This window comes from Schistocerca piceifrons, chromosome X, assembly GCF_021461385.2.
Source record: "Schistocerca piceifrons isolate TAMUIC-IGC-003096 chromosome X, iqSchPice1.1, whole genome shotgun sequence".
NCBI classification, from domain to species: Eukaryota; Metazoa; Arthropoda; class Insecta; order Orthoptera; family Acrididae; genus Schistocerca; species Schistocerca piceifrons.
The window spans coordinates 265215332-265235826 of NC_060149.1; the positions used below are offsets into that span (position 1 = coordinate 265215332).

General features: G+C 37.7%; 1 protein-coding gene across 1 annotated transcript in view; it reads left to right on the top strand.

Annotated features, from left to right (window-relative positions):
• The window catches only part of LOC124722122 (lysine-specific demethylase phf2-like), a 173992-nt gene that overhangs the window by 88683 nt on the left and 64814 nt on the right, over positions 1-20495 (top strand). The window contains exons 9-10 of the mRNA XM_047247327.1: positions 9471-9672; positions 18662-18814. Coding sequence (XP_047103283.1) covers positions 9471-9672; positions 18662-18814 — 355 coding nt within the window. The remainder of the gene's footprint in view (positions 1-9470; positions 9673-18661; positions 18815-20495) is intronic.

Below are 20495 nucleotides of genomic sequence, written 5' to 3' on the forward strand. Positions count from 1 at the left end.
GGGGAAAGAAAAGTTTTAGGCTGCACTTCCAAATCGAAACAAAGTTGGTCCATTGTAATATGAGACACAATTTAGGTTGAATGAACGACGATACGGCTGTAGTAGTTTGATTCGAGTCGTAAGCTTAGCAGTTAAGCTTTGCCAGGTAGCCGTTGTTATGTGTCAGGCGCTCCGTCCGTATTTATACAGGTGCCCTTCCTTTTTCACATGCTTCGTGTGGTTTGAATTGATTGCTTATTTTTCTTTGACCTGACAAGTGCAGTTCTCTTTGTTATAGGTGTTTCCGTCACTCAAAGCTGAAAATGCATTACTGTACTGTGTCATGCATTGTTTGTCGCATTCTGAAAATGAGGGTTTACGGCCTGTCGCCGCTTATGGCATGGCTTGCTTTTGTGCACGCTACCGCCGCTTACAATTAAAAAAAAAAAAACAAAGATAGAAATCGTCTCATTAGCGAAACAATGGCAAGAGACTGCTTCGTTGCTACTTACACTGCTGCTTTCTTTGATAATGATCAACAAGAACCAAATAATAGACTGCGTATGATAGAAGATGTTCTGAACGAAGATTTAGTGAAAATTTATTCCGTTTGAAAATCTTTGCAGACACCTCTTTAGTACATTACATTATGCACAGAAATTAAAGTCATCTTAGATTTAAAAATCTAGTCAATTGCCGTGCTTCATTTGTGACTGTATCACTATTAGGCATAAGAATAATACGAATATAAACATGACATGGTATGTACATTCTTCCGCGTCTGCTGTTGTCTCACTCTAGTTTCGTAGTTTATTAGGCGGACAGGATTTAAATGAGATAGCAGCAAACACGAAAGAATACATGGCAAAATGTTTATATTCGTATTATTCTTATGGTGAAGAGAATACTGCATGTGATTCACAATTCATAAAAGTTCCTATTACCAACCATTTCTTCTCACAGTTAGGAAAAAATTCAGAAAGCAGAGTTGGCCATATTGGCAAATATCCCAAACAGTCTTGCCAGTCGGATTTTCGTAGTACATTGAAATGCTGCTACGTTCGAAGAGGAACAATACGGAATTTGTATTTACTTCGTTGGATAATGTATGAAAATGCAGTGGTCGAATCTCGGGGCGGAGAAAAAAAAGCTCGTCTCCCACCTTTTTTTTTTATTTATTTACTGACGCAGAGGTTTTTGGTGCCAGTATTTGTCTTTGTGCCTGTGAAGCATGCCTGCGTAGCACTACATATATTCGACGACAGAAGTTAGTTGTGGCAGCACCTACCAACATTTTTCAGAACTTCCGCTTACTTTGCACTCGATTCTAAGCCGCAGGCGGTATTTTGGATTACAAAAACCAGAAAAAAAGTGCGGCTTAGATTCGAGTAAATACGGTAAATAAAATTCACAGAACATTCATACAACCATGTGAAACTGTCTAAAAAGTCCTGTTTGTTGGTTACATCATGTGAATTCCTACACTTTGTAATTTTGTGGAAGGTTTGTATTGTTAAAACCAAGTCTTCTCACCCATCTCTCTCTCTCTCTCTCTCTCTCTCTCTCTCTCTCTCTCTCTCTCTCTCTCTCTCTCTCTCTCTCGTAAAGAATTGTTCTTGTTTTTCGTTTCAGTATTTCAGTCAAGGCATGATAGGTATTTGTCATTGTTTTTGTTCAGAAGTTAAGGTGTGGGAGACAAACGTTGCACACATTGTTCTCTTCTTCAATACATTCTGGAGAATGTTTTGAATACTTGATTTAGAGATGTTGCTCCATTGTGAATTGTGACATCATCATTGGCACACTATAGCTACACGGTTACTACTTAACACTACCTGCTCACAACTGACTGATTTAATACACATATATTGTTTACAGTTGCTAGTGCAAGCTGCCACTGTAATTACTGTGTTGTCGTCACTTACACACCACAAATAAGATCACTCTTGGAACTTTGAGGGATGGTACATTTTGGCTGAAAACCAGGCAGTCATCTTGATGCGAGTTTTACAAGTGGAGATTATGTTAAAGTTATCTTCTGCCCAGTTACATAAACCTGTGTGCTTCTCAGTTCGGTAAAGGAAGATCAGTGTTTGCAGAATCCTGGAGTCTGTCAAATGTCATGTCAACATGGCATGGTCTACAGTGGTCAGACTACAAGCACAATGTGCGTGGAACATTATCACCACACTCGCCTTGTGGTAAGGCAGCAATAGCTGATCATTGTATGTCCACAGGTCATTCCATGGATTCCTATGCCACAAAAGAATTTGGCCATGAAGAGATCTTTCTTGGATTTAATTATTAAGGGGTTTGTGGAAAAGACATTTGACAGAAGATTTCATTATCCGTGATGATTGCTTCAGCAGACAAAGGCAAGAGACATGTTCATTTCTTTATTTTCTTCACAAAGTCAATTTTTTTATGCCTAAAGACACTTCACACAACAATTTTATCAGTTTCACCACTGAATTTTAACTTCATGGACCTGCAGTTCAGCAGACAGTGTGCATGCAACTGCAACCTTACACCTGAACCTGTGAGCCTCAGAATATTGCCTTCTGGGAGACATGCAGTACTGTTCCACACTGTCACATAATGAGCAAAATACTAAAGTGGAAATATTAGACCAGCTTTGTGAGTGGATTGAAAGTTCCTAGCAAATAGAACACAGCATGCCATTCTTAACCGAGAGAAATCTTTAGATGTAAAAGTAACTTAATGCATACCTCAAGGGAGTGTATTTCGCTTCAATAGGAGGAAAGACCCATCATAGTATGATTACACCATGGCTGAACAGTCCCTGTGAGCAGTTGCACCTATTAAATATCTGAGAGTATGCGTTTGGAGTGATTTAAAGTCAAATGGCCACATAAAACATAAGGCAGATGCCAAACAGTGATTCACCATAAAAATCCTCAGAAAATGTAGTCCATCCATAAAAGATGTAGCCAACAAAACCTTAATTCGACCAGTACTGAACATTGCCGTCAGTCTTGGACCCATACCAGAAAGGATTGGTAGACGAAATAGAGAAGATCCAAAGAAGAGTAGCGTGTTTCATCACAGGTTTGTTTGGTAAGCATGAAAGTGTCACAGAGATGCTCGTTCAACTTTAGTGGCAGACATTACAAAGAGAGGCATTATGCGTCATGCTGTTATTTACTGCTAAAATGTATGATGTGCAGTTTTCTAGAAGAGTCTACCCATACATTGCTTCCTTGTATGTATGTGTCATGGAAAGACCAAAAAGGTAAAATGAGAGAGATTCCAGTTCATGTAGATGCTAATCAACGACCCTGCGCACAATTCGGGAAAGGGAGAACTGATAGGGGTACGCAAAGTATCCTCCTCCACATGTCATAAGGAGGCTTGTGAGGTGCAGCTGTAGATTAAGATTTAGTGCGCTAAATTTGAAAGAGAGGGGTCATGCAGCAGAGATGTATGCTCATGCGCCACTGTGCCAATTTTTGGTATTAACTTAGTGACATGCATATGCAATCTCCAATTGTAAAACTCGTCTGAAAATAGCTGCCTGGTTGTCATTTACAATATTGTAACAGGAAGTTGACATCGTGTGGGTGCAGTCCTGAAACATAGTGGAATACACATTACATTAGGAAGGCAACAAGATTTTGCCACAGCTTTGTCGAAGTATCGGGTTCTATATTTTTTGCTCGATTTATGAGTTACTAGAGCCATCAGGAGTTCAGAAAAGTACCAAGTAACTGCTCCTTTGTTGGTAGGTGAAATCCAGGGAAGTTTAATAGGGTTTTAAAAACTGCTTGATGATCAATGCTTTTTGTAGTGCTGAGTTAAAGTACTTGTGTATTTGCGGGGTGGGGGTGGGGGGAGGGGGGGGGGGAGAGAGAGAGAGAGAGAGAGAGAGAGAGAGAGAGAGAGAGAGAGAGAGAGAGAGAGAGAGAGTGAATTATTATTTTTACAGTTTGTTTTAAATTATGAATAATTAGTAGTTGGTGCTGTACCCCAATTACTGTATGAGCCTGAGCTGCTTCTATATCATTTTTGTGTGTGTTTACTTATTGTTCGATGACTGCTATTTAATTATTACATATTGTGCTAATGGATCATGAATACAACGTTTGAGTAGCTCATGACCAGGAAGATGGAAATAATCTGCAGAAACAGGGTGTATAAAAACAAGTGTTAGAAACTGTAGGGACTTAGTCCTGACATCAAAACGTTACAAAAAGTTCATATGATTATGGGTACATTAATCCTTCATTGAGGAGGTATGAAAGGATTTGAAGACCACACGGAAAGAAGGGGTTAAGTCCATTGTATAGATTTTTCAGGTGAGGAATTTTAAACTTTAAAACGTTGCAGTTTCATTGGTTATTGAATAATGCTTTTGTAATTTATGCAGTATATTCAATGACCTTTTCTTTAGGATAACTTAAAAGTGGAAAAAAAATATTATTAAAACTAGGACCCTTGTATATCTTTATCTGAATGTCTATTTTTTAATTTCTTTGTATTATGCACTACTTAGATTGTAAAAGTCAGAATGTAATGTGATATTGGTATGATACTTCACTATAAAACTTCCCTGCAACTCCCTTGACAAAGATCTATTCACCTTTGAGTCTAGTCATTATTGTACAGGATGTTCATGACTAATCAGGTTTTAGGAGCAATACTGTTTATCAATATTCTGTTTTTATTTTCATTGAACTCGTGCAAATTATAATGTCTCAACTTTTATATCTTTAAATCATCTGGTATAGAACTACCAACAATTATTCAATAAATGGTTACAACACATACATTAAAATATAGTTAATAGGATGTAATTTCAGTTGTCAGCATAAATCACAGTTTTTATAACCCACAGTCTTCATTTCTCATTTTTTACTTATTAGGAACAAATAACACAAAACGTGTTTGCAAATTCACTGCTGGAAAGGAATATTTGTATAGTACTCTTGGGCCCCAGTGTCACAGAACACCGTCAGTTCTTGCAGATCATGATACTTTTCCTTGGTGATAGGTAGCAGTCCTGAAACATTGGACATGCGACCTCTTATTAGCATGGTATCTCAATAGGTTTGTTATAATAAAGCAGGACCTGCTATTTTACACGCTGATGTGATCTAGTTTCATTTAATTATTGTGACTAAAGTCTTTACCACCCTACCTTTGTAACAGGGTGAAGGGAACAAAAACACTCTTTCTGCAAGTTCTGGTTCCTCTTCCATTCATCCAGCAGGAGCCGTAACAACTGATGTGATCCAAGATCCATTGTAAGTGTTATGATGTGTGATAAGCCTTGGATGGTGATGTTCCATCTTCATCTCCTTAATAATTTGCAATGGGAATGGACATTTTGGTCTGTATCTTGGTTGCAAGAAATCGGTGCAGTCAGGTGTCATTGAGCCATCAACTTCAACAACCTGAAAAGGAGTGGGTTTCACATGCACATCTTTATTCATGTCTGTCCAGTCCTTTGGGAGCTCAGCTTTTGTTTTACGTCTGGTGAGGTCCATGTCTTTGTCACTTTCCAGGTATGAATGTCCGCTTACTGGGAATGTCACACAAATTGCTTTGCGTGATGGATGAGATAATGGATGAACCTGTAAAGGGTGTAGTTTTTGTTTTAACCACCACGCGAGTCACAGAAGATTTCCAAATTTTTAACATTAGGATCCAGAAATGAAATAACATTACGATGTAGAAAAGAAACTATTTAATTTGAATCTTTCTTCCCTATAGTTTCAGGATAAACATAAAACACTGCATTACTGTCTGGGAATTGATGTATGTTAAACAGATATAGAGAAAGCTATCACTTATATTGGACAATGTTGATGCTGATGTTTGGACATGGAAGATTTCGTTGGAAATCTATACGTATCGATTCTGTATTTGTAAACTTTCTGCTTCTCTGTCAAGATTGTCTTTTACGCTGATGGAATGCATCAGTTTTATGGCGGTGCTGTTCATATTCAATCTTCTCTCTCTTAATATTACTTTGAACGTCTGATCTTTACTTTCCATCTGTTTCACGTGTGAGTTGTGTCTCTAGAGCTTTGAAAGTTACAGAAAACTTATCACAAGTACTGTATGTATCACTTTGAGGTAAACCGAATGAGATATGACATTTTGTATTAAATATTTTACGATAAGTTTCATTATGATACGGAAGAAGTAGAATATGTCTCTTGAAACATCTTGAACATCATCTTGATTGTGAGTTCTTCAGGCAAATACAGTTTCTGTGTTGTATTTATGCTGTAATAACTGAACCATTCTTTGAATGACTTGATGTGAACCCAGATGTTTTTCTCTGTTTCTGTTGAAAGTTTATGAACTTGGTCTCTGTGTTTCCCTCGTTTATCAACTAGTGCCATGCCTTCATTTTTTAAGGAATTCCTGATAGTCTTTAATCTTTTCTTTGAAATACCATGCAGTGATATGAAGGATTTTTGACAAACAGACAATTCTGTCACAGAATTGTCTCTCATTATTCTGATCTTAAAATGAAATGTATAATCACGCAAAGTAGCTACTATCTCATATCTGCAAGGCCATCAGTTTGTACATTGTCAACAGAAATCAGTCCTGTCAGGTGACAACTTTGCTCATTCCAGTCCTTCAGAAAATTGACTTCGCTACATCAGTTAGCAAATCAATGCAATTCTTCTTGCAGTTACAATGCTCTCCTATTTCATGTGACATCGTTCTTAGCTTTTTAGATACTTCAGATTGTCTGCTGCACAGGGTAGCCTCCCTGGAGTGCTACTGTACATAGACTGAGTTCGTTGACATCCAGAACTGCATAATCAAGTAAATTAAGCAACTAATGTCTGAGAAACTGCAGATACGGCTGTCCAATAAGACATTTTGGAAAGAAATTGGGACCAGTGAGATGAACATGAAGGATTCCACCACACATATAGAGGCTGAACTGCTGTTGATGTCTGACTTGTTGGACTTCATGAGGGCTTTCTTAAGACCAAACATGATTGTTGTGACAGTGGAAGATTCCATTGTGTAAGAAACCAGCCTCATCAGTGAGTAACATACATGCTAAGAATCACAGAAACACAGCACACTGTTGTAACATGTGCTGACTGTAAGTTATTCTTGGCTGAAAGTTTGCCTCATTTAATCCTTGCACCTATTAAAGATGATATGGACAAAGAAGATATTCATACAGAATGATCCAGATCATCAAGTGATTAATGCCCTCCCTTTTCGCATTTCTCCTTGTACCAGTTGATGGGCTTTCATTCACAGTACAAAGCACCTTTTCTTCCAGCTCGGGCATTTGTACATCTCATGGTGTCTCATCATCTGCAACCCTCTTTTCAAATGATCCTATCTCTTGCACACTCTGATGGAGTCATACAAATGTTCTTGCACAAGGTAACTGCCTGCCAGGTTAATATAGAGTATAAAATTGACATGCTACATCTGCATTCCCATCTGATAGGCCTTACATATTGTGCATATCCATCATTTCAGACACTGAATACATAGTTGTGTGTGAATACATAGTTATGTGGTGTTGTGATGTAAGTTATTCTGAAACAGACCAGACAACAATCAAACAAAACAAAACAAATGCTTTTACCAACTGTAAACAAGAAACTAAGTAAAAATGCACACTATTGGTAAATTATACGACCAGGGGTTACTGTAGGGAATTCCTTTCATATCTCCCTAATGAAGGGTTTTGGGACCCAGGTTCACATGAACTTTTTGTAAAGTTTTAAAGTGAAGAATGAAGCCCTATAATTTCTGACATGTTTTTATACACTCTGTATGAGACCTGCACACAAATAGAAGAGAAAAGTATTTGATAGTGAATTGATATTTCAATTAGAACAACAGCTTTGATGAAAATGTGCTCTTTGCAAGTTAAGTTCCATTAATTTGCCAGTAATAAACAATGTCAGCTGGTTTACTACTGTTAAAAGTTGATGATTTACAGATGGAATCCTCTGCTTCATCCCAGATTTGTTCTGTTCTTACTTCTTGTGTATCACAATTTCTTGAAGTGCACCTCTATTAACATAATTCAGTTCCAGTTCAGTCATAGGATACTAGTTAAACATATTTTATTTGTTAAAGCCTGAGTGTAGTATTTTCTTGTTTTGTAGGTCAGGATACACACTTTTTGAGATTATTCAGATTTTACCTTTTGTACTGTTAAAAATTTATATTCAAATTTGTGAGCATTTTGCTTACATGATGATGTTTACAATGTGCACTTCATGAATATGGAAAAACATATAAAAATTTGAGGTTTATATTTGTGAGTGCTCATTCATTTTTTACATTACAGCTCTGTGCTTAAAATTACTTGCTAGTTGATACTTCACATGCTGGAGGTATGTTCCTCCAATCAGAGCACTCAGCATCAGTGGCAATGAAATAATGCACAATTTATACACACTGCTAGTCACAGACTACTGGATTCTTTCACACAAGATGCAATTGAGCTTCACATATTCAGTTATTATCATCACAAAGATTGGCTTACAGTAGGTAAACTTTGTACGACATGGCATGAAACCCAACTTTTGGAAGGCAGCCAATGATCAGTGCAACTGTTTCTAAAGATAAATATATACAACAACACCATCAAAAGGTCTTCGGTAGCACAGGGGTACAGTTACGGCTTCAAATCGTGGAGCTCGCGAGTTCAAATCCCATTGGGTCCCAATACTTGTATTTTTAAATCTTTATCAAATAGTTGTGATTATTATTTTTTATTAATTGGTTTCAGTGTAGTCTTATTTTTAGTCTTTCTTTGCATCGCTTTCATCATTTTATTGCCTTTTTTATTTGCTCTTATTTTTATTCCTATCATTCGTTTTTCATTTGGAATCTGTCTGTGTCCCCTATAACCTGTAAATGTGTTCTAACCAGGACTGCTCATCGGTCAGTATCATGTCAGCTCATGTAGCAACAGCGAGTTGTTACAATTCACTTTTAGGGTTGAAACTGAATTTTTCTTGTTTTGCGTTTGTTCATAGAGCTCAGCTTTAATCAGTGTGAACAAAGTGAGCATGATTAATAGTGGTGCCGCAGGTTGCTGGTCACCGGTTTCTTGGATACTTTGCACATCAAGAGGTTGTAGTTATGTTAGGACATGAGTGTAAATTCGGGGCTACAAAACATATTGTCTGCAACAGTTCAGCTGTTGGTCATTTAAAATCAGTTGTGGACAAAGCCTCTCACATTCTGCCGTATCTGATGGCAGCAGCTTCCAACATCGCTCCTCATTACAAGAACTTGCATTTCAGCACCTATGAGTTGATCTGCCATGTTTGGGTGTTGCCTTTAACCAAGTAGTAGCCAATGTGGCAACACTGCAGCACCAGATGACAGATATTAACTATAAAGTAATTTTAAACAGACAATAGTTTGTAGATTCACTGCAAGTAATTGTTCTTTCACCCCCCCCCCCCCTTTTTTTGTGCACTGCAGTGTAAAATATTTTTGGAATTTTCATGTTACAGAATATATGAGATGGAGCGAAGAGCACAGACTCCAAACAAATTTTGTTACCCTGCATTTGAGACTATAAACTGGTATGCTGCTGGTAGCATTCTTATGGAAATGAAAGAACTAAATAAGCAAGGGAAGAAACTTCCTGATTATCTTGCAGTGGGGATTAAAGCACTTTTACTTCGGTTAAAGCGCTGGTATCAAGAAAGAGATGTAAGTATGTTTATAGTTTTTTTATACAAAATGTATTGTTTAGTAAATGAAGACAAATGGCGAAATACACTGCTGGCAATTAATATTGCAGCACAAAGAAGGCTAGCTTACAATAGAATTTTACATGTTGTGGGTAGCTGACACAATAATGTAACTATACTATTATCAAGAAATCTATATTTAACTCATCTGTTTTTGTGGCAATGTCATCTCTCTGTTTCCTTCTTTCCTCTGCTGGAGTAACTGGAGTTTCGTAAAATACCTTGATATTATTGTATGCATAAAAAATTTGTGAACGTAAAGTAAGTGTGTGAGCATTAGCTGGTGGAAAGTCATGTCCATGGTCTACATGGCAAGAGCTTATTGGCTGACTGAAATTTCTGTGTTTGAATCTTACAGGCCAGGGCAGTTGTCTTAGTTTGCATTTAACCTTTGATTTTCATGCAGAAAAATTATGAGTGATTGTGGGCATGTGAAAGTTGTTCAAAGGTCTGCATATAGTTTCAAAACAGACCATAAAACAGCATAGTAATAGTTTTTAGTAAAAGTTGGAAATTGCGGAACTTGAATTTGAGCACATCACTTATAACCTGGGTTCTGCTATTGATTTTTCTACCAGAATTGTGTGGGAAATCAGAAAACTGTTAGATAACATATTTGTAGAAGTTTACCCAGCTAGAGGTCGATTTGAATACCGCAGTACTCCTCTTGGAGATCGTATACCAGTACCTTCCTTTGACTTTAGAACTGACTTGTTGAGTCGGAGAGAGAGACCTACAATTTGTCATGGACTCTGAACCATGGTGTAACTTGACATTTCCTACTTCAATGTCAAAGATGGAAGAAGCAATAAGTGACAGAAAATGGTGTTGGATCAACTGCGGAGCAATTCCCAGACCTTTGAATCGGTAATCTGCCACTTACCCACAGAGCCACTTAGCCTAGCCATACTTTCCTAATCTCAGTGAAGTGGTATTGTGAAAAACATTGACTGATTAATAAACTCCTAATCATTTCATTGCCAGTGTGATTTTCTACACTAATATTCCTTCCTTTCACTTCTAGAAGCCACTATTTTGACAATGTTTTGCTGAGTAGGATCATTTTGTTACTTTCAACTAGACGCAAGTCACAGTCTCAGCAGTTTTGGAAATGCCACTCGGTGTCACTTCGTGGCTTTAGTGTAATTCAGAGTCATGGAAAACTTCGATTGTTGGTAAGAAGGAAGGAAGATTTTGGTTTAACATCATGTTGATGACGTTAATGGCCAGTGTTAGATTGACTGAAACTAACCACTCCACAACTGTGTCAATATGTGGTCATAAGTGACTGAAAAAGTCCGTAGCAAGCTGTACTGTTGCCCTAAGAGTTGTAGCTTCCTGATAAACTGTTCAGGGCGTAGGCAATGAACCTGTATGCCAGACAGCATGTGTCCTGCTTACACCACTTCAGACACATGTCTATTGATCATATGACGATTGAAGACAAAAAAGTCTTGATGCTCAAAGACCTATTTATGCTATGATCAGTGATGTAGACTGTGTTGACAATTTTGAAATTGACAGAAGTTTAATTCTGTCTATGCATAATGCAAGTTCCCTGTATAAAAACGATAAAAAGAAACGACTAAGTGAAATTGTCAAACAACAATAACCAGAAGTTTCCGAGAAAATAATGCAGTCTGAAATTAACAAGTTAGATTATAAGAAAACAAAAATGTTGGCTGTTGCAGCTACAATTATGAACTGAACATTTGAGAAAGTAGGTATCTTGTAAATATTTTTGTTGATTTTTCATGGCTGCCAGTTATTATGGATTGCCTGTAATTCTTATGGATTTGTTACCTTAATTACAGAATTATGGGAAGTTACTAAAAATTATGGAAATGCACGCTTTATAATTTAATGTTTAAAAAAAACAGGAAACGTACTGTTTACATTTTGCTGATCATATGCTACTACTTGTCAAATGTACATAATGATTTCCTTCCTGTGTACTGAGTAAACCTGTCTATGAATAATTTCGTTACCACTGTTTACTAAGATAGGTTATGTTGAGTGGCAACGATCCGGGAGAAAACCAGGAAAAACCCTGGAATTTTTTAGAATTCCAGGAATTTTTCCTTGTTTTAGTTACCAGTTAAATTTTTGTGATTTTGATTGATAAGAACCAATACTCTGACAAAGGATATTAGTTTATCCAGCTTCTACAGAATAATGCTGCAGCAAAAAAACATGAATGAGAAAAAAAAAACGAAAATAAAACTTAATTCGCAAAGGAAATGCGCCATATACAACAACAAAACACAGTGCTCATACAAGCGTCTGCCAACCAAAGTGTGTCAAAGGCTTTAGGAAGAATATGCAGTGCTTCCTAACAACAAATTGCCTCTGATGAACGTGACATGACAGCTGTTTACATTTGATTCATTTGAGCAGTTGCGGGTGAGCTCTTGCGTATGCGCATTTGAGCCACCTATGAGTAGTACCTTCTCCCACTTCTAGCTACAGATGTGTGGCTGGGCGCCACTATCTAAATTGCTCCAGTTCGGAAATATCGTAGATCCAGGGCTGATCCACAGAGCAGTCTGAGTTGTAGTGGGGAGGTGGGTAGTCTCCACGTGACCTGTGTTTACGTTTAGTGATTTTGCTGTTTCCTTTTCATTTGTTGCTTTCGCATTTAATAAAAACGAAATGGATTACTGTGGCCGGGAGCTACCAAATGAATTAAAATACGTTCGTGTAATTACGGAAGGCTAAAATATGATGTTAGTTTCAGGTTTTATTTCCACCTTTCTGATAGTCAAGCATTAATCACCTTACAGAACAATGAAGTTATTTTTGTCGGTTTGCTAAAGAAATTTGTCTTTTATTAATATTTTACGCTGAGGCAGTCAATTTATTTGAAACGAAGTGTTTAATTTCACACTGTTGGCTAGTTTCAACTGTTCACTGCATTTTAAGTGCATGTTTTCCATCTTGTAGCTCGTATGGCATTATGCCATAATAAAGGACCAAACATGAGATAATACAGTACTGGTACTCAAGAAACTTTAAATCCGAATTCGGACATATGGTTGTGCACTTTAAGCCGAATTATGCGTTTTAGTATAGTTCACGAAATTCCGATGCTCCTGAAGGCAAGATGAACTATGTGTGAGAATGTACGATTTATTAAAAATTTTACTGGCACATTTGTGTGATGCATCTAAGTGTAACACGCGCAAAATGATCAGCATTATATGTGGAAGCTTAGCTTCTCTTGCAGCTTATTAATCTTAGAGACCAATATTATTTGTGAAAGTTTTGTTTTTCTTCTAGCAAAACTGTGTATATTAATTTAAACCATTAACTTTTCTTTTTGTGTGTTTGCACTATTTAAGAGTGATCTTGCTATTGGTTGACTACACTACATGTCCTGTGCTGTCGTCAGCTGCCGAGATCACGTGACATGAGCTATGACTGGCTTACAAAAGTGCGTCGCAATCTCGATTTCATTGCTTCAGAATGTAACATGCAGTGTTTGGTGGAATTCGAATTTAAACCTCCGTAAAACGAAGAAATGCAGCATACATGTTGCTGCACATCAAAGATCTTTTCAAAACGTGTTCCTCCCCCCCCCCCCCCCCCCCCCCCTTACATTTGTGTAGAAAACCATAAACATTCTAAGGATTGACTAGTTTTACAGTGCCGAGAAAAGTATACTGTCAATTAACACGGAAAAAGTGTATTTTCACCTGGGAGAAGTGTATTTTCAACCGGGAAATCCGGGAAAATTTTTTTTCCTTGTCCACTGCTGTAAGCTGTTGCAGTTTTTCTAACCAGATGACATCTTTAATGTATTTAGTGAATAGCTGCTGAGAAAAGGAATAACCTGGAAAAATTGCACATTATCTGTATGTGACAATGCAGATACAATAGAGCAGGGGCGGGCAAACATTGCACGCGGCTCGTGAGCGCACAGCGCTGCATGTGTGCTGCTCGCGTGCAATCGTCGAATGGGGCAGTGGCGACAGCCGGCAGGTTGCAGCAGTGTAGTACAAGGCCAAGCCGCGGACGTCGATGCGAAGCGACCACTACGCAGTGAACGTTGTATTTCAAGAACCGGAAAATGCAGAGTGAATCAAGGAAACGGAGACATGGACATTTGCTATCTTTTAAAAAGTAATGGGAGAATCATTTTTTCTTTGTGCAAATGTGAAAATTCGAAATGTTTTATATGTGGCAGTATTCTCGTTGGTCAGCAGAAGTTTAGTATTTGAAGGCCATTATAATAAATTTCACAAGGACGAGTACAATTTATTGTCAGATTCTGAGCGGATGGGGAAATCGACTGAGCTTAAGAAGAGCGACCAGATGATATTAGATCCATCTGTCCTAGTTGCCGTTGTCACGAGAGATCTGCGACTTTCTCTCGTCATGTCTCTCATCTAACTGATTTAACATTTTATGGGGCATTGTTTTCAATTTTTCAGGACAACAACAATAATAGCCCAGCGATATGTGCAAGCTATAAAATTGTGCTTAATATTGCGCTGGAAAACCATTAGCTGAATTAATAAGCCTCGGTTAAGAGCAAACATAAGTGATGAAAATTTACGTAACTGTTTGTGTTTGTCTGCATGCAGAAATTTTGTTCCAGATATTAAACGTATTGTAAACTCCACCTGTGATAATTAAATAAAACGTATCGTAGTTAATAGGTACTCTTTCAAACCATGATTTATTTCGAGCACTCCTGCTAACCTTATTTCATCATTCAATAAAGCAAGCTAGAAAACCAAAACGCATTACAGAGGAAGGAGTGGACAGAAGGTATGGTGGGGAGGGGAGGTAAGTGGGTGGCCAGCTTGCCCCTGCGTGCACGCAGAACACCTGTTAACTGCATGAGTGCAAGTGCACCGCACACGTGCAGGATTCCTGCCCGCCTTGCCCGCCCCTGCAATAGAGGGACATATATGTAGGAGGAGGAGTTGCTTTCTTGAAGAAAGTTCAACCATGCATAAGATACAAACTTATTCCTGCCACTGACTTCATTTATCTTCACAAACGGGTGCGGAAATCCTCGAATATTTTCATACTGAATAATTTGTAAAGCATTTTCACTACTGTGTGCAAAAACGTTAAGAAAGACACTACTGTTAAACTGTGCTAAAATATATATGGCACTAAACCATACAAAATAGTGAAGTATGTTCGTACAAGATGGCTTCCTTAGCTCCAACCTATATAAAGAATAACTGAACAGTGGAAACCTCTGGCAAAAATTTTTCAATGAGAAACTTAAAAACTATAACAACTCTCACTTAACCCTTTGAGTACTGCAGACGTTGTTTGCCACAGCCCTCCGTCTTGCCGCGGGGACTGCAGACATTGTTTGCCGCTGAAGTGGGCTTTCCCGTGGGCCCTGCAGACGGCATTCACCGCGCAGTGTGGCCAGTACTTGAGTCCTAATGACTGCTTATACCGCAGCCGATTCCACTGCCTGTAGGTCTGCGGACGTCAATAGCCGCTCAGGGCTGCATGGTGGCCCGTCACAAGTTCTTTTGTTCCGTGCACTCCCTGGGATGGATGTACCCTATTTATTGTTCTGTGCTGCTGTCCTTGCTATCTGGGAAACACTCTGCTACGGATTTCGCAGTTGCTGTTCTACATTTGTGCTAACTGGTTCATGTGATCTTTTGCATTCTGCTTCTGTGGTGTCGTTTAGCTATCTATTGTTTCATCGGGATTTTTAGAGTGCTGTCACTTTTGAATTCCACAGACAAATGGCACATTGTTGTTGTTGCACTGACGAAGAGGTAGTGGAGATACTGGCAAGGAGTGACAGTGACAGTGAGTGTGGCATCTTCAATGAATGTAGTGACGAAGATTCATCAGAAGAATCTCGTAGTAATACACCTCCACATACTTCACCTAGTAAAGCTTGCCAAGACAGTAGTTCTTCAGATTCTGAAAGTGAAGTTGAATTGATCCGTAAGAGGCCACGCCATAGTGAGAATGAGAAATTTGATTGGCAAAATCATGTTTTCAGTCCAGCACTTCATGCATTTGATGACTCATCTTCAGGACATAATTGCCAAGTAGCGCCTGATTCAAGCGTTCTATCCTTTTTCATGCTATTTCTATCAGAAGCTCTGTTGAAATTTATAGCACTTGAAATGAACCAAATTTTCACTTTCACAATGGCAAATACGTCGGAATTAGTTCATTCTCGACTATCCACCTGGAAAGATACAGGTTTTGAGGAAATGTATAGCTTCATTGGTATTTGGTTTCTCATGGCTCGTGTTAAAAAGTTGAGAATAAAGGAATATTGCTCCAGAGATGTACTTCTGAGTACTCCAAGTTTTGGCGAAGTTACGTCCCATGACTGTTTTATATTACTTTTGAGAATGTTGCATTTTAGTGACATCTCGGCCAGTTGTAGAGATGACAGTTTGTTTAAAATTAGGAAAATAATTGATACAGTTCATGTGGCATTCTGCAGTGCATTTAATCCATACAGAAAACTCTGTGTCAATGAAAGCCTATTATTTTTCAAAGGTTGCCTATCTTTTAAACAATACATTCCTTTGAAACGAAATAGATTTGGAATCAAAACATTCATGTTGTGCAACTGTAAAACTGGATACGTCTTGGATTTCATTGTAAACACAGGCACAACAACAGAAATTGAAGTTCATAATTTGGGGAAATCTGGTGATAATGTGAAAACACTAATGAAGCCATACCTTGAATGTGGACATACCCTGCATGTCGACATACCCTGCATGTCGACAATAGGTATACAAGTCCAGCCTTGTTCCTCTGGCTTCACAACCAGAGAACAACAGCATGCGGTACTGTACGTAGGAACAGGTGCAACTTTGCGAAGCTACAAAAGAAACTGAAATGAGGAGAAGTTGAGTTTATGTCAAGTGACGCAATGCTTGCCATCAAGTGGTGCGACAAGAGAGAAGTGTTCATGCTGACTACCTGCAACACTACAGAAATGCATGACACGGGAAAGACAAACAGGACGACTGGCAAAAAAGTAATGAAGCCTCAATGTGTTATTGGTTACAATACAAATATGGGAGCAGTAGACCACTCCAATATGCTATTAAGGTCTGTTGCATCTGTGTGTAAATCATCCCCCCCCCCCCCCCCCATGTTGTGGACCTTTGTGTTTTGAATGGTCACACTTTTCACAGATCAGTGACAGGGAGCAAAATATCATTAGCAGATTTTCATTTATCTCTGGTGCAAGATCATGTGGAAAAATAGAACGGAAGAAAGATAGGAAAGGAAGACACTCTGATGACGAGAATCTTCTTCGCTTTACTGGTAGGCACTTTCCACATGTCATTCCAAGTGACCAGTCCAAGAAACACGGACTATAGCATAGATGTGCAGTCTGCTCAAAACAGAATATGCGTAGAACGAAATATGAATGCAAAACACTTAATGTACCTTTGTGCATTGACTGATGTTTTGAAACATACCACACAAAGAAGAACTTTTAGCCAAGTTGCTACAGCTGGAAGATGAAATGGAGCCCTTACTTCTGAAAAAAATTACTTAAAAATTTTAAAAAAAGTAATAAAAATAATTACAAAAATTTTAAAAAAATTAACGTCGCCATTGCCAGTCCAAAGCTCAGATGAGAAATAAGGATGGGAAATATAACTGTGCAAAACAAAAAATCACCAAATTATCTGAGCTTGAAGAGCCTCTCCAGATAAATTACTTTGCTGACAAACACCTTATGTACGAACATGTGGAACCATCCAGCCTGTGCTGACAAACACAGACTGGATACTTCAAATGTTCGTACAGAAGGTGCAAAAATAAAAACTTAGTTCAAATTTACGGATTCTTCCATAACTTCTTGGTAGAATGTAAACCTTAAACTCAGTGCAAATATCATTAATTAAACAAAAAATTCTAGCATTATTATTACTACAAAATTGTAGCCTGGCTTGCGGTAAAAGATTTTTATCTAAGAAGAGAATAGTTTTGGGTGAAGCTCATTTTCAAACCATCACATAAAATAAAGACTGTGACAACCACATTATAGCTGTTAATAAAACCATAGAAGATGGATAGGTATCGATGTTCTGTGGTTTTATTAGCAACTGTAACATATTTGTCACATTCCTTTTTGACATGGTTGTTTGAAAATGGGCTTTGCCTGAAACTAGTTGCCGCTTAAATAAATATCCTTTACCACAACCCATGCTACAATTTTGTAGTAATATTCAGTAATGGATTGCTGTCATATTTTTCCAGGACACTGGATTTGTGAAAAAATTCTAGGCCTACACTTGGAAAAGGCGTCTTGGCACACGTTGGTCAGTTGCACACCTGTTTCTGTAGCACAAAAGGTCATTAGGAATTAAAGGTGACGTTTAATTAGGTAGTTTAGAAACTTGAGTATTTCCTTATCTAATTCTTAAACAAAAGTTATAAATCATTGTTTGTTTCCACTGTACAATAACAATTGTATCCCATATAAAAAGAACTCAGAAATGTTGAATTTTTGATTTTGAAGTTTCCTTGGCAATAATTTATTGGGTTAATGCTCTCAAAATAAGTGATTAGCTTCAAAAGTGTGTCTCGGCATCCAGATGCTTCCCTCGAAAGTTGTTTGCGGGCAAATTATTGCACTAGTGCAGAAGAACATCAACATTTGCTCATTACAGATTCTACAGCGTTTACAACATAAGTTGCCTACAAAAATCTGATAATTAATTATCAGTATGCCAAATGAAACACAGATGTATATCGAGACCTTATGACGATTCTCAAGAACTAATTGCAAATGAAAGAAAGCCTTTGATGAGGAGTTACATGTTATCAGCGTAAGCAGTTTGTATACATTAGGTCTGTCAAGCAATTCATCTCCAGATTCAAAGCTATGGAATAAGTATCCAGATATCCTGTGTTTATTTGTAACGTCAGCGATCACACTGATTGCGAGACTGTCACGATCGCTGTGGTTCCAGAAATACTCAGGCCAGGGCGAGGACGGCCAAGTGGAGAGCGCAGGCACACACAGTAGTGCGCGGAAGTGGCAGCCAGCCCAGGTACACAGATTAGGTGGCCCCAAGGGCTGGCTTGACACGACCAGCCACACGCACCGGTGCAGCACTCAAAGGGTTAAGTAAAGTACACCAACTCTAAATGGCCCAGTTACTAAACTAAATCTATCTATCTTCTTCTGTTTTTTGCTGAATACTCTTGTTGTTTACATAACCAAATGCATTCCTACAGAAAAAAAGAGCCAGTAATTCAGAAACTTCACAGCATTGTGAATATCTTATTTACAAATTTCATTGCGAGATTTATCAAACCTTCTGTAGTATCTGCTTCTGCTTGCCTGCTGAAACTGAATTTGAAAAAAAAAATAATAATAATAAATATTAGGAAGGGTGTGAAGATACTGTCATTGATTTAGACACTAGAAGCTACATTTGTTGTACCAGGTTCAAAAAATCGTACTTTAATTTTGTGAATATGTCAGAAGACTTTTCATCAACTGATGTAACCACATCAAAGAAGAATTTGCACTAGATGATGACTTACTAAAAATATGCTTGATTTTTTTTCCCCCAGTTACATATTTCTTGCCCCATTTACATATTTCTTGCCCCCATTTACATATTTCTTGTCCCATTTACATTTTTTCCATTTACATTTTTTATTCCTAGGAAATCTTTATTGAGGTTCAGAAATTGTCTGAAATGTAGCATTTAAAGCCCTAAATCAGCCTTCCAATTTGTAAAATTTTCTGGCCAAGGCCCCCTGGACCTGCCTCCATATTTGCCACGTGATTACTAACACCATCTTCCGAAAGTTAGCAGCTGTGGTTTTTGATCATATTGTTCATAATGCAATATGAACTATACTACTTTATGAATGTTCCAAGTTATTTGTTTGGTGAAATGTTACTTAAAATACCAAAAGCAGAATTTGTGAATGTTCATGAAATATAGGTAGGTTTAATTTATTTCACATATAGACCTGTAAATGGTGTATATCTGTCTTCAGTGATGTTGTAAAATATTATTGAAAAAATGAAAATAATATAGATGAATCATTGATGTTCCTGAGACATATGTTAATGATGTAGGCTGAAGCAATGAATTACAATTTATACTGGTGATGGTACAAATTTTAATTCATTGCTACATAATACATCATTATCATAATATAAATCACGTTACACCAGTATAGCAAACTCGCAGTTATCCGGTTTGAGGATTATCTGTGTATATTTTGGTATCTTTTGTAGAACTGCAAGAATAAAAAAAAATGAAGCATCTCAATTAGAACAGAATGATGTTTTCATTTAAAATGCACTATTGAGCATATAACTAATATATTACTTCCGGCTGATGCTGTGAGTGTCAATGCTACACATGCATTGTTCCTGAAATTATTTCCCATGTCGCATTTCATCTCCTCAAAGTTCCAGAACTGTGCCTTCATAACATTTTCCATTAGGCCTATTTTATTACACACATAGAGGCATTAAAATTCATTGATCTGTTACTAGAGTTTTGTTTGACTATACTGATGTTTTAATGATGTGGAAATTGAAATCCATCATTGGGATAAATATAAATGAAAAACTGAAACAGAAAAATGACTATTCAGTTCTTGAAAGTACAGTCAATCATACAAAATACAGTGGGTTTCAAAATGTTATTTTGGAAATAAATTGTCAAATATCCTCTCTCTCTCTCTCTCTCTCTCTCTCTCTCTCTCTCTCTCTCTCTCTCTGCGTGTGTGTGTGTGTGTGTGTGTGTGTGTGTGTGTGTGTGTGTGTGGGTGGCT